General features: G+C 48.8%; 2 protein-coding genes across 5 annotated transcripts; one reads left to right on the forward strand and one right to left on the reverse strand.

Moving 5' to 3' along the window:
- Nucleotides 1-1,267: 1,267 nt before the first annotated feature.
- Nucleotides 1,268-10,370, reverse strand: NFKBIL1 (NFKB inhibitor like 1). 2 transcript variants are annotated; one of them, XM_053223365.1, is made up of 4 exons: nt 10,269-10,370; nt 9,513-9,789; nt 2,256-2,477; nt 1,268-2,075 (listed from the first exon to the last, which is right to left on the reverse strand). In XM_053223365.1, exons 2-4 carry the CDS (start codon nt 9,775-9,777, stop codon nt 1,492-1,494), a joined length of 1,071 nt encoding a protein of 356 aa, XP_053079340.1. In that variant the 5' UTR covers nt 9,778-9,789; nt 10,269-10,370; the 3' UTR covers nt 1,268-1,491. The 2 variants fall into 2 exon arrangements, with proteins under 2 accessions (XP_053079340.1, XP_014937668.2); XM_015082182.3 differs by having other exon boundaries at nt 10,184-10,352.
- Nucleotides 10,371-10,517: 147 nt separating this feature from the next.
- On the forward strand, nt 10,518-13,706 carry ATP6V1G2 (ATPase H+ transporting V1 subunit G2). 3 transcript variants are annotated; one of them, XM_053223368.1, is made up of 3 exons: nt 10,518-10,716; nt 11,921-12,021; nt 12,542-13,706. In XM_053223368.1, exons 2-3 carry the CDS (start codon nt 11,962-11,964, stop codon nt 12,713-12,715), a joined length of 234 nt encoding a protein of 77 aa, XP_053079343.1. In that variant the 5' UTR covers nt 10,518-10,716; nt 11,921-11,961; the 3' UTR covers nt 12,716-13,706. The 3 variants fall into 3 exon arrangements, with proteins under 3 accessions (XP_053079343.1, XP_026913941.1, XP_014937647.1); XM_027058140.2 differs by lacking the exon at nt 10,518-10,716 and adding an exon at nt 10,761-11,457; XM_015082161.3 differs by lacking the exon at nt 10,518-10,716 and adding an exon at nt 10,768-11,626.
- Nucleotides 13,707-13,982: the final 276 nt, after the last annotated feature.

Consider the following 13,982-nt stretch of genomic DNA (forward strand, 5'->3'; position numbering starts at 1 on the left):
ATCCTAACCCCAACTCCCCCCGACAACAAACATGGGCTCTTTGCATGCCACTTCCGAAACCTCCGGCCTGTGAGAGGAACCGGACGCCTGGGTTGCTCACAGCTCGCCGGCTCTTCTCTGAATCACAGCAGCTTCCTCTCACAGGATCTTTCTCACCAGCCCTTCCTCCTCCTGCCCCATGAACAGTTGCCTGGTCCCTGCGAGGCCTTGGGTCTCTGAGCTGTCTTCTCCCAGGGTCTTGCGCCCACCCCGTGTGCCCCTGCTTCCACGGGCTTCCCCTCCACCTCCACGCCTGGGACTCTCCCGAGTACATGGGGCCTCCAGATCTGAAAAATAGGTTTCTGACCCGTAAGATTCTCTGCGGTAGACCTGTGCAGACTGTACACGCCAGCGCATGCCTGTACCGTCTCTTCCTTTCACGGAGTTCCCTGTTGTGTCCTGGGGAATGGAACTGGGCTTTGGTACTGTCAACAGCTTCCTCTCCCTCCAACCCCCAGGACCTTTTTCTCAACTTCAGGAAAAGATACTTATCCGGAAAGCCAAGCCTGGACTGCCCAGAGATGAAGCCCAGGTCTGCGGTGGGGGCAGAAGCTGGGTAGAGAGGAGGATTGGGGCCCTGGAGGTAGAGAGATGGACTGAGGAGCTATTGGGGAGATGGCCTTGGGTGTGGATCCCTGGTTGCCCAAGAGCAGACAACCCAGGTTACATAATTTGGCTCTTTCCACCTCCCTCCCCAGCTCCTAATTTTAGCAACCGAAATTCCACTCCCCCACAGGGCTCTTCCTCTGTCTGTTCTGCTTCTATCCCGTCCTCCCACAATCTCCTCATGGCCCCCAGCTCCAGCTGCCCCCAACTCAGAACGTTCAGTGACTCAGCAAAGGGAAAGCCCTGTGCCGGGGGAAGGGGGTGTTAAGTGGGGAGGAGGATGTGGTTCTGCCCCGGGGAACTGGGGAGAGGAGGGAAACTGGTTTTGTTCCCTTTTTTGCCTCTGTTCACATCTATTTCTCCACTCACTGCCTGCAGAGTAGAGGAGCCCAGCGCAGGGAGGGGAGTGAGACTGGGGGGCAACATGGGTCTTCTCCGGGCTGCCTAGGTATGGGGGTGGGCAAGCAGGGCCTTCCTGCCTCCAGCTGAGAGCGCGGCTCAGTGTGTGCGTGAGTGTTGCAGGTGTGTAGGAGCTGCGGGTTTTGGCAGGCGGGGTGGGAAAGGAGATGTCACGTATGATGAAAACCACAGCAATGGAAAAAGGCAGAGGAGACACTGGGAGTGAGATGTGGAACCAGGTCTTATTAGGAAATGGAGGAGTCAAGGAGCAGTGGCGGTGGCCCATATCCTCCCCACCCCCACTCGTTACAAGTTTCACTCCCACCCCATATCCTTCGCGCGGGGCAGCATCGGCCTCTTCCTCGTCACCCCTGCCCTGACCTGCCCCTTACTATTGCCCTGCCTCTAAGGCTGCACTCCCTGCAGTTTCTCACTCTTTCCCTGGGGTCACTTGAGGGCCTCCGCGTGGCGATTCAGGGCTTGAGAAAGGGCCGTCACAGCTCCCATCACGCGGCCCAGCTCCCAGGTCTCAATCTGGCTTCGGAATCGCTGCAGGAAGCGGTCAGGGTGCCAGCGGACCTGCTGGACCCTCAAGTACCTCCTCAGAGCCCCCTGCTCCTCCAAGGGGGGGCCCCTGGCCACCAGGGCTGCAGCCATGGCCTCTGGGTCCCCTCCCCCAGGGCAGGGCCAGGGCACATCGCCAAAGCGCCAGAGGCTGCCCCTCCCTGCTCCTCTTGGGTGCTCTGCCCTGGGCCCAGCCCTGGCCGGCTCTGGCCCTCGGTCCCCACGAGCCTCCTGTGCCCTCTTGGCTCGGCTCTCACGCAGTTCTTCCTCCTTGGCCCGGGCTCGCTCTCGGAAGAGCCGCTGCTCCTCCTCCTGCTGTCGCCAGTTGTGACCGGAGCCCTCAGCCCGTGGGGGTCGGCGGGCTCCCTCTGCCTCGTGCTGCTGCTGCTTCTGGGCATGTTCCCGGGCCAGGCGATCTGACCAGGCTGAGAAGGACTCGGGTTCCTGGGTCTCATGGGAAGCATCATCTGTTTGGGAGGGCAGGATGGGGGTGGTCGGGGAGATGCTGTGAAAAGGTGACAGGCAAGAGCGGCAGGGAGGTTCAGAGAAAGGGGGCACAGGAAGCCAGTGGGAGCACCCATGCGGTGGGTACAGGAAAAGCAGTCAAGGGGAAGAAGGGCAGCTATGGATGGGAACGGATTCCTTACCTTCAAACCTCCCGATGACCTCCTGCCACTCATCCTCCAGTTCTCCCTGCAGCTTCTGCCTCCATTCCCGCTCCTTAGAGGCCTCGTCTTCTTCCTCTTCTTCCGCAGAATCCCAGGGAGGTCCCCAGCCCAGAATTTGCCCAGGGGTCTCCCCATCCTTATTCTTTATTCCCATAGCAGACGGGCAGCGGCTCAGCAGTGGCAGGAAGAAGTCCGTGTAGGCTGTTGGTGGGAGAGCAGTGAGCAGAAATTAGCTGGGACTCCCACTCCTTGGCAGGCTGCCATCTTGAATCCTGCTGGTCACTCCCTCCCTTGGTCTTAGAGCAACGGAAAGGGTTGCCCACATGGAAGTCTCCTGGGCATTAGGAAATCACGGTCACCGACAAATATCTGCTGATAGTTTACCACATGCGTGATAAGTGTGGTAGTTTACAATATTATGACCTATGTTCCCACAAACTGTTTCAGTGTCCTGGGAGTTCTGCTATGTTAAATGACATTTTCTAGTCTGCGTCCAGCCACCTTGGGCAATGTCAAAAACCTCTAACTATGTACTTCGTTTTTAGTTTGAAAATACTGTCACTTTATAACCCTTACTGTGTTTCTCATCCAAAACTAATTCAGACTGGTTAAATACCTGTATGTTTTACTCTGTACCATTATAGATATACAAATAAATAAGAGGTGCCTTTGTACATGGCTTTTTTTTTTTTTTAAAGTATTTACCCATTTTGACAAAGACAGAGACAGCGTGATTGGGGGAGGGGTAGAGAGAGAGGGAGAGAGAGAGAATCCCAAGCAGGCGCCACACTGTTAGCGCAGAGCCTGATGTGGGACTCCATCTCATGAAACCATGAGATCATGCCCCGAGCCCAAACCGAGAGAAGGATGTCTAACTGACCCGAGCCATTCAGGAGGCCCTTACAATGCTTTTCAATGAACTGAGTAAAATAAGTGTTTTCAGGGGAATTTCTCTCAGCCAACCTCATACGGGGCATACTGGAAGGGGGATTGGGAAGTAAAGGGAAATGTTCCCAGGAACAGAGCAAGGTTGTTCCAAATGACTGCTGACCTAGGGCAGGGGAAAAGGGCTGACATAGAGGGTCCCACCCAGGGGCTGGCTGACAGGAGGCTGGGGGTGAACAGCAGAGGGACTGACATTCCTGAACCCCCCTCTTCCTGAGCCCTCACTGCATCCACTCTAGCATCAGCAGAAGGCCATGCTGCTCACTTCACTACCAACCCAGCCCTCTACCCCTGGTCAAGCCCACCCACCATGGCCACCAAGCACCTCTTCACTCCGGGGACAGAGGAAGGTGAGTGAAGTACCCTCCCTTCCTATGGACCTACTTTCTCTCCCTAGGGCAGGAGGAAATGGGCCGGCAGTCCTTAAATCCTTATTTTGTGGTGCTGGGAAGTACTGGCCACCTGACAAAAGGATGGGACAAGGGAAGGATTGTCCTGTCACTGCCAGGAAGGCAGGAAAACAGAATGGGCCAACCTGGGCTGGCCAAGGCCCATCACCCCCCACCCATCACCTCTTGGTGCATCTCTGAGCGCCGCCCAGCCCAAACCATATCAGGATGAGGGAAGGGGGTACTTATTACTGATGTGACTGGTCACAAGCCCTCCCAACTTGTCCCATCCAGCAAATACCTGGTCCTGTCTTTCAACTGTTTATTCCCCATTAGGGTTCACAGCCGCGGGAGGGTGGGTGGGTGCTCAGACTCCCATAGGAGGTTTTAAAATTCATAGATTTTAAGGAGTAAGGCCTCCAACTAAAAAACAGGGCAAGTAAAATATGGTACAGCATATTAAATAGCCACTAAAAATGATGCCTGTGTGAGGAAAAAACTGGCTATAAAACCATACATGGGATCCAGTCACAGCCATGTGAAAAAAAGAGGCCAAATCTTATGGTTAAAAAAAATAACTAGAAGGAAATGTGTAAAAATTCTGGTCTCTGTGTGGTAGGACTATGGGTAAATATTTTAATGTAAACAGGATACAACTGATGTGAAAAAATTTTTCTCTTTTTAAAGAATGAAGAATACATTTAATCACTGTTAACAGTTTGCTGTGGTCCCTTCCAGTCCTGTCTTGGTGTGTATAAATACATATATGGGCATCTTTTTTTCAGAGGTATGTGACCATGCTATTTCTATTGTTTGGCAACTTGCTTTTTTCACTTAACGTCTCATTTGTATTTTTCCACAAGAGTATACACAGCCTACCTCATTCTTTTTTATGACTGTGTAGTGTTCCGCTATGCGTATGAAACAAACATCTCCCACCCCCAGTCAACAGACTTTGTTTCCAAAAATGTTCAGCCTCCTACATATATCTCTGTGGACAAGGAGTGGGGTAGATTCTCGGAAGTGGAATTTCTGAGTCAAAGAATGTGCGATTTTACTGAATTGCTCTCAAATTTGTGCCAACATACGCCCTGATACAGAATATGAGTGCCTGTGTTGTCCTTTACTAAAGTTGAGTATCACCAACCCACCCTTTTAATTTTGCTCATCTGACAGAGGAAAAGATTTCATTGTTTTTTTTTTCCTTTTTTAATGTGTTTTGGCCCACTCTTTCTTCCTTTCTCTTTCTTTCTTTCCTTGTGTCCTTCTTTTTTAAAAGATTTTGTTTTTCAGTAATCTCTACACCCAACATTGGCTTGAACTCATGACCCTGAGATCAGGAGTCACAATCTCTACCAAGTGAGCCCGTCAGATGCCCCTGGCTCTTTATCTCTTTTGTGAATGACTTGTTCATGTTCTTCATCTACTTTTCCCCTGGAAATTATACATGTAGACATGAGAGCTCTTTATACTTTGTAGTACACTTTGTATACGTTTATACCTTGTGCCAAGTATTTGTAAATATTTTCTCCCATCCTTAGAAAGGTTTTATGCAGTTAAATATGTATCAATATTTTCTCTCATTGCTTTTGGCTTTACGTCATCCTTAGATAGGCTTTCCCCACTCTAAGATTATAAAAATATTCTCTAGTGTTTTTTTTCTACTAATTTTTATTTTTAGAAATCCAAACAAATTTAAAAAGTATAGTACAATAAGCGCCCCCACTCCTCCCACAAGGTATGTTACTGTTCTGTCATTTTTGCAACATTATTTTGTATTAAAGAAATAAAGTATCATAGGTAAAGTTAAAGCTTTCTCTAATATTGCCTTCTGAATATTATTCCCCATCTGCCTCTCACTGCCAAAGGAAATGTCTCCTGTGAATTTGCTACATACCCTTCCTGTCATGTTAAGATATTTAAGATGCTGTAATTTATTTTAATTTTAGAGAGAGAAAGAGAGCGTGTGGACAAGCGGGGAAAGGGGCAGGGAGAGGACAGAATTTTAAGCAGGCTTCATGCTGGTCGTGGAGCCTGACATGGGTTTCAATCCCACAACCCTGGGATCACGACCTGAGCCGAAATCAAGAGGTGGATTCTCAACTGCTTGAGCCACTCGGTGCCCCCGTTATTGATTGATTGATGGATTGATTGATTATTTTTGAGAGAGCAAGCACGAGAGAGTGTGAGCGTGTGCACGCACAAGTCGGGGAGGGGCAGAGAGAGAAGGGGCAGAATCTGAAGCATGTTCTGTGCTGCCAGTGCAAACCCCGATGTGGGGCTTGAACCCACCAACCATGAGATCATGACATGACTTGAAGTCGGATGCTCAACTGACCGAGCCACTGAGGTGGGCCTCCGGTAATATACTTTTGAGTCAGGGGTGAGGTAGGAGTCCTTTCCTTAGATGAACCAAATACTCCAAAATTGTTTCTTAAATAGCTCACCACCCACCAGTGATTTGAAATGCCACTTTCATCATCAATTTAGCAGTACAAATCGACTTCCCAGGGTTCTTTAATATGTTGTACTTTAATATTGAGAAAAATCTAGATGAAAAAAAAATTTTGAAGTAAAAACACGCTCTGTGTCTTAGTGGTGGAAGCACTGTTCTTCCCTTCCCCATAACGAGGCATGATTTCTATTTTAACATCACGTTCACACTCACTGGTCCAACACACTTGTATTTGGGGAGCCTAGGTGGCTCAGTCGGTTAAGCATCCAACTTCGGCTCAGGTCATGATTTCACTGTTTGTGAGTTCGAGCCCTGCATCAGGCTCTGTGCTGACAGCTCAGAGCCGGCAGCCTGCTTCGGATTCTGTGTCTCCCTCTCTCTCTGACCCTCCCCAGCTCATGCTCTGTCTCTCTCTGTCTCAAAGATAAATAAAAACATTAAAAAAAAACACACCAATATTGTAAGTTTATACTGAGTGATGGTTGATAGAGGCACAGAGGAAGAAAAGGTAAAAGTGGGTAGGGTGGGGACACCCGGGTAGCTCAGTTAGTTAAGTGGCCAACTCTTGATTTTGGCTGAGGTCATGACCTCACCATCCGTGAGCTTGACCCCACATAGGGCTCTGTGCTGACAGTGTGGAGCCTGCTTGCTGTCCTCTCTTCCCCTCTAGTTCTCTTTGTCTCCCCCACTTATTCTCTCTTTGTCTCAAAACAAACAAACAATTACAAAAACAAAAAGTGGGCAGGGTGGTCTGAGAGGGCTCCAAAAAGGAGGTGGGGCTTATGTTGGGCTGGAAAGGGAGGATAACTTAGCAAAGTGGAAATCAGGTGGATGGGAAGGCAGTCTTGTGAAAACATGCCTGGGGTCACTGAAGACAGAGCTGGGTAGCTGGAGTTGCAGGTTTGTGGTTGTGCCATGGTAGGTAAGGCTGAAAGGCAAATGGAACATAAACCAGATGGCTCAGCTATCTGCAAAATGGGCCACCGCTTACACCTACTGTGTAGGTCAAAGTGAGTAATAGGTGGGTGATGTCAGGTACTGTGCTGGCACAGAACAGAAGTACAGTAAATGTTACATAAAAAAAACACACACAAAGAAAACAGGCTGGCTTTGGACTTGATTGTTTTCGCAAAGACCGTTTCTTAGTGTCCACTAATTCTTGTTGTACGCAGAGAATGGTTATTGTCTGACTAAGGTGTGTTTATACGGGGGTCTTTGGCAGCTAAGACCACTTCCCCATGAGGTGATGGGTCCCAAAAAGAAGTTACCAAAAGCCATTCACTGGCTTCTCATCGGTTGTGACCGCGCAGCCAGACAATCCAGCATGAACTGCCTCATCTCTCACCTAATGTGGGAATGGGAGAAAACCTCCCCTCCTCAGGGGATCCTGGGTCATTTCATCTGGTCAAAGGAAATATTTGCATTTTAAGACAGAATGGTCTCTAGAGCAGCTCAAAGCTGAATGAGACGGGCCATTTTACCAAAGAGCCAGAAGGCCACCTGGTGGCTGGACCGTCAGGGGAACAGGAGGAAGTAAGGCCCGAGAGGACACCACAGCTTGGGAATGACCTGAGAGCAGGTCCCCCTTAGGAAAGACAACAACCTGTCAGTTATGAGATTTCAAAAAGTTCCTGAACTTTCTGGGCCCTGCTTTCCTCATCTGTAATGAGATAATAGTGTCAATCTCATATGCTTCTTAGATGTCAATACGACGAAGGAAAATCCTGCCACGCTAGGAGGTACTTTTATTACTCAAAAAGCCATAATTGGAAAACATGAGAATAAAAATAACAATACTTCTCATCTAGTGAGCGCCAAATCTGCCAAGTACTTGCCTCATTTACTTGTCACAGCTTTCATTTTAGAGAAGCAAGTTAAAATATAAATAATAATAATAATAATGATAAAAAAGGCAAATTAGGGTCACGGAAGTTAAGTTGCATGTTCCTGTTACACAGCCGGTAAGGGGTAGAGGCTGAACTTGGAGGAGGTCTGGGATCTGCCACAGGGTCCTCTGCTCTCTTGCCATGTATAACGTGAGCTGTCAAATTAGATGCCTGCATTTTGCACACCTGCTCTTTTTGTTTTTAACAAAAAATCTGAATATGCCAGCCTATCTCATTATGTTAAGGGGAATTAAAGGGGTTTTTTTAAATTTACCATATGGGAAGAAGTTTTTGGGGTGAGAGGTTTCTGTTGGGGAGCTGGAGGATGGTAATAGCAATCAAACTGAGTTAAGGTTGTTCATTCCAACCCAGATTTTCCTCCAACGTTCTCACTAGGAAAATCTCTAGAGGGTTTTATTTTTCTAAGGGCTATTATCTCTACTGAGCTGCCTCCGCTGTCAATAGGTCCCCACCTGAAACCCTCAGTGTCAAAGGTTTCTCAGAACTCAGATGTTTTTGGGACTTGGTAGGGCTGACCTGAAAGTACATACATCGTATCTTAGGTAGCCGAGGAGGGCCTGGGTAGCTCCGGTAACCAAACACGTGAAATGTTTCTGCAGGGAAACGCCATCAGTAGGATAAAAATGAATGATAGATAGTCTCCCTTTAGTTCAGGTTAGGTTTTCTCTCCAAACGAGTCTGGTGGCTGACTGATGAAAAATGTTTGGCTCTTAGTGTTTTGAGTTGCAGAACTGAGGCTAAGGGAGTATGGATCTGCTGATAACGGAAAGGACGTCCAGCATCTGCTGCATGTTAATCACAGGCCGGGTGCTCTAATTGCATATGGTGTCAGTTCATTCTCAAAACATACGTGACAGCATGGGTGCTTTGAACATGGGCACTATCATTGTATAATTCTGTAATGTATCACACAGGATAACACAGTCGTTACAGAGTACAGAGGGTCTAGCTAGGCTGCCTGGGTTATAATCCCTGCTCTACCACTTTGTCGCTGGGGGACTTTGGCAAGTTATTTTACTTCTCTGTGCTGTTTTCTCATGTGAGAAATAGGGGATAATATTAATTCTTATAGTTTCATAGGGTTGTTGGGAGGACTAGATGAGTGGTTTTGTGAGAAGTACTGGAATATAGCAAGAGTTATTTAACTCTTTGCACGCGGGCAAACTAAGCCTCAGGTAAGTTTAGGGAGTTGCCCAAGAATACTCAGCTGTTAAATGTGGAGCTGGGATTTGAACCTAGGCAATCTAACTGCAGAACCTACCCTCTATCCTACTTTTTGTACTGCAGGCAAACAACCAGTCAAGACACACAGTAGCTACTAATGTAGAAAGATGTGAAAATTGAAGTTGTTGTTTCGAGAATGCTGGGTCTTCAGAGAATGAATGGTAGCTCAGTAACCTAAAGGCACAAATGACTGCCACATGCCAACGTGGACAGCTACTTTCCTCTGCATCGCTAGCTTATTTTTCATTTGTTGGCCTTCATCTCCTTCCCGTTTAGTTAGTCGCTCATGACCTTGTTCCCCACCAGGCAAACTCACCATCAGGGCCCTGGCGGGCAGCAGCGTGCAGCGCCGTGTCCCCGTGGCGGTCCTGGTGGGCAGGGTCAGCCCCAAGCCGAAGAAGCAGGCACAGGGCAGGGGCATCGTGCCGGGCACAGGCCCGGTGCAGTGGTGGGGGTTGCCCAGCGTCTACGTCAAGGCCTGGGTGTCTCTGGAGGAGGGCTTGGGCCCGGACCAGCCGTCCTGCAGACAAGTAACGACGGAAGCGACGCTCTCGGCGTTGGCGGCGGGAAGTGGAGGCCATGGAAGTCTTGGGCTGAGGAAGAAGGAGAAAAAGGCAGCAGTCAGGGCCCCAGCCTTGCCTGGTCCCTCCCCCACCATCCCTGACATTCCATCTTGTTCTTCCCTTCGGTTCCCCTTCTTTTTGCATCTTCAGGAACAGATGAGGCCTATCCTAACGCTCATCCCTTAACCAGATGATAGGTTTGAAAACAATTTTGAAGTGGGCTTGGGTCACAGACATTTTTAATGTAAAATTTGAGAAAAGGATAAATAATTGCTTTTGAGGCTCACTAGCCCAGGTAAGTTTTAATACGGGGCTTTGAAAAAGACAAATAAAGAATGATGGGGGACATTTTAATCAACAGAAATCTGAATTTAAAAGTCACAGATAATTTCAAATAATGATCTAGAAATTGAATATAATCTACCCGGCAGACAGATGTGGAGGCTTCTCCCTCTGGGACCTGGGGGGAGGGGTTACTCATCAGACCTGCCCCCCGCCCCCCTAAGTACCCCCAGAGCTGTAGGCCCGAGGCCTGTGTTTAAGACGCTCGGAAGAAGGGAGGCGGGAAGGGCGGAGACACTGTAGGCTGGCGGAAATGGCGCACGCCGAGACGCAGGTAAAGGGCGGAAACGCACTTGGAAGGCACGTTACCGGATGTCGTCTCTCTCCGAGGGGAAAGGCGGGGATGGGGGGGGGGGTGTTCCCTCAGTCTGGCCTCGAGGGGAAACTAGGGGAACTTAAGGTAAAGGGTCCGTCTGAAACCGTAAGACTGGACGGTAGACGCGAAAAAGGAGCCGAGCAAGGGAGGGTAAAAACGGTGATTTAGAGATTTCGCTTCCCCTCCCCCAACAGGGAAGAGAGAAGAGATGGTTCAGAGATAGATAAGAGAGAAAAAGCAGGGGAGATGAAGAGGATTAAAAATCATGGTGAAAATGGAAAACCAAAACTAAAACCACGGTGAGGCCAAGAACTGGGACAAATCAAAAAAGACATGTGTGAAAGACATTGAAACAAAAAAAGTGGGGCGCCTGGGTGGCTTGGTCGCTTGAGCGTCCGACTTCGGCTCAGGTCATGATCCCACAGCTCGTGAGTTTGAGCCCCACGTCGGGCTCTGTGCCAACAGCTCAGAGCCTGGAGCCTGCTTCGGATTCTGGGTCTCTGGCTCTCTCTACCCCTCCTCCACTCATGCTCTGTCTCTGTCTCAAAAATAAATAAACATTAAAACAAAATTAAAAAGAGTAGGACAAGGCAAACGGAAATTTGGACTTGGGAAAGATACAGAGAAAGAGAAAGGGGAAGTAGGGAAAAAAAAGAGAGGAAGAGAAGTAGGAAGAATTCAGAAACCCAGCATACTCTTTTCCCAATTAACGACACATGTTGACTTCCTTTCCCTCTCACCCCATTTTCAAGCCCTCTATGCCTCCTTTTCATTCCTCTTTGCCCCTGTCCCGGTTGCTAGACATCGACCCGGAAAACCCTGCACCTGCGGTGATGATAGTGAGCAGCTCTGGGCCTGGTCTCTGCTGCTCCCAGGTGGTCCTTCTGGGTACTGCCTGTGGGAGAGGTGGGAGAAGAGACCAGCCATCAGTTGGAGGATCCGTTTGGGGGAGACACCTGGTGCAGCAGGCTTAGCGGAAAAGGGGAGCACTAAGACCCAGGGACAGTGGAGAATTGCAGCGAGAAGCTGGTGGAAGAGGAGTAGGTGGTGTGTATGTGTGTTGGGGGTTGGGGGAGCCTTCTGGTACCTTGGTAGCATCCGAAACAGCATCAGCCATAACGACAGAAATGGCCAGTCAGTCTCAGGGTATCCAGCAGCTCCTGCAAGCTGAGAAGCGGGCGGCTGAGAAGGTGGCAGATGCCAGAAAGAGTGAGTTCCCTTTTCTCTCCCTTAGGAGTCTGGAAAGAAAATTGGGGTGCGGGGGGACAGCAAACATTTGAGTCCCTGGGAAAATCCAAGGCCGGGGTGGGGTGGGGGAGAAAGCTGGGGCTGGGCTGGCTGATTAGGAGGCTGATTAGGAGGGTGATTAGCGGGGTGGGTGTTAGAATCTAGCACCTGGTCAGCTGAGAGATGGCAGCAAAACTTTCTGGAAAGGAATGACCCCTACTATCACATTTTGTGAGGGGGTCTACTCCCACCCCCTATCCCTTCTTCTGCTTCCAGGGAAGGCCCGGCGTCTGAAGCAGGCAAAGGAGGAGGCCCAGATGGAGGTGGAGCATTACCGTCGAGAGCGAGAGCAGGAATTCCAGAGCAAGCAGCAGGCGGTGCGTTGTGGGAGAGTTGAAATGGGATCCTGGGGTGCAAGTTGGTGGGTGCATCTGATGAGGTGTGTATGGGGTGACCCTAGAAGAAAACAAGATGGTAAAGGGCTGAAGGGGACCCTTGGCAGGGACCACGTTATTGTTCAAGGTATGTGAGATATATGAGAATCTGAGAGTTTTGAAAGACTTGGATGGCTTGTGGGGCGGGGGGGGGGGGGACTTGCCACTGTCTGTGTGGAGTACGATGTCATTTGGGGTGGAAGGCAAAGTTTTATGGTCACGTGTGGTGAGGTAGTGGGGGTTTTCCAGTTGTTTTAGGATGAAGTTGCATGTCAAATCTCAAAGGAAAGGGAATTGTGTTGCTTTCTTTGGTGTCTGGATATTTCCATGGGATGGGGGTGGTTTTGGCAAGGGCTTTTCTTCCTAGCCTTGCTCCAGGACTTTTTCCTCCACATACCTGTACCCTTCTTTCTGTGTTTCTGCTTTTGCCTTTCTGTCTTCTGCCCCTTTCCCGATCCCCCAGGCCATGGGCTCCCAGGGGAACCTCTCAGCTGAGGTGGAGCAGGCTACGAGACGCCAGGTACAGGGCATGCAGAGCTCCCAGCAGAGAAACCGTGAACGCGTCCTGGCCCAACTTCTTGGCATGGTCTGTGACGTCAGGCCCCAGGTCCACCCCAACTACCGGATTGCTGCCTAGAATTCACCATAGGACCTGACTGTTCCCTTCCAGTTCCCTTCCTCAAAGAAACCCCCCAAACAAAATTACCACCTGCCATCTTCACTGCTTCTTTCCTATTTTCTCTCCTTTCCATTCCCTAGAAATTCTAGGGGCAAGATCCAATAACTCTGTGAAAAGTACCCTGCTCAGGTCTGAGTCTCCTTACTGTTCTTTAACCTTCACTGGGACCTTGTAAACTCCCAAGTCACTCTCACCGAAACCCTCTGTGAAATTTGTAGCATGGATAAGTAGGGATGTGGAAAAAACACTTTGACTTCAGAGCCTGGAAGCCTTGGGTTCCTTTCCCAACCCTGCCACTTTCTGGCTGTGCACCTAGGACAGCTACTTAATCTGTAGTCCAGTGTCCTCCTTTGCAAGACTGGCATGATGCTGATGGTGATAATAACAATAATACCTACCTTACGGGACTGCTGCAATGATTAGGAATCACTCTGTAAAGAGCCTAGCATGGTTTTTGGCATGTAGTTGCTGTGATTCCATAAATGTCCGCCCTATGATATTATTACCACCCGTTGCCCACCGTCAAAACCAAAACACAACTGTTTCCTCACATTTGTCAATGGCTGTCTAAATCACTCACTCATTCTGTGAACCTAGTAATTTTTCTGAAGAATTGGTTCTTCCCACCTCTCTTTTCCCAGAGACTTTATGGTCCCTGAAAAGGAAATGAAGACCTCGTTTAGCCTCTCTACTGTGGTTCCAGGAAGATGTTGCATTTCGTAGTCTCTCTTTTTGTCTCTAAATTGGTCTTTCTTTTTATTGGATTTTTCCCTTTCCTTTTCCGATTTCCCCAAAGACCCATCAGATGCTCACTGCTTCCTGAGATGTAAAGTGATGCTGTGTTCCTTTGTATGCATGGCCTCCCTTTCTACATCCTTAACATCCTTTCCTTTGTAACAATAAGAAAGTGTCAATAATAATAATAAAAATAAAACCTATGGGAAAATCAGTTGGTGTGTGGAAGCAGCTTCCTTTTTGCTTCATCATTTCTCACTTTCATTCACTCTCTTGTTCCTTATTTACATATTCCCCAAATACCCCAAAGTGCTGTCCTTTGAAGCTTGTTGGAAAAGATAAAAGCAACTAGTATGTTATTGTTTCTCTTAAATGAGGAACATATGTGGTTCCTCGTTGGGAATCCGAGAGCTACAAATGGCAACTATAGAGAAAAGCTGGGGTGTATTAACAAGCACTCTTTGCTCCTTATTTTGCATTATTTTTCTTC

This window comes from Acinonyx jubatus, chromosome B2, assembly GCF_027475565.1.
Source record: "Acinonyx jubatus isolate Ajub_Pintada_27869175 chromosome B2, VMU_Ajub_asm_v1.0, whole genome shotgun sequence".
Classification (NCBI taxonomy): Eukaryota; Metazoa; Chordata; class Mammalia; order Carnivora; family Felidae; genus Acinonyx; species Acinonyx jubatus.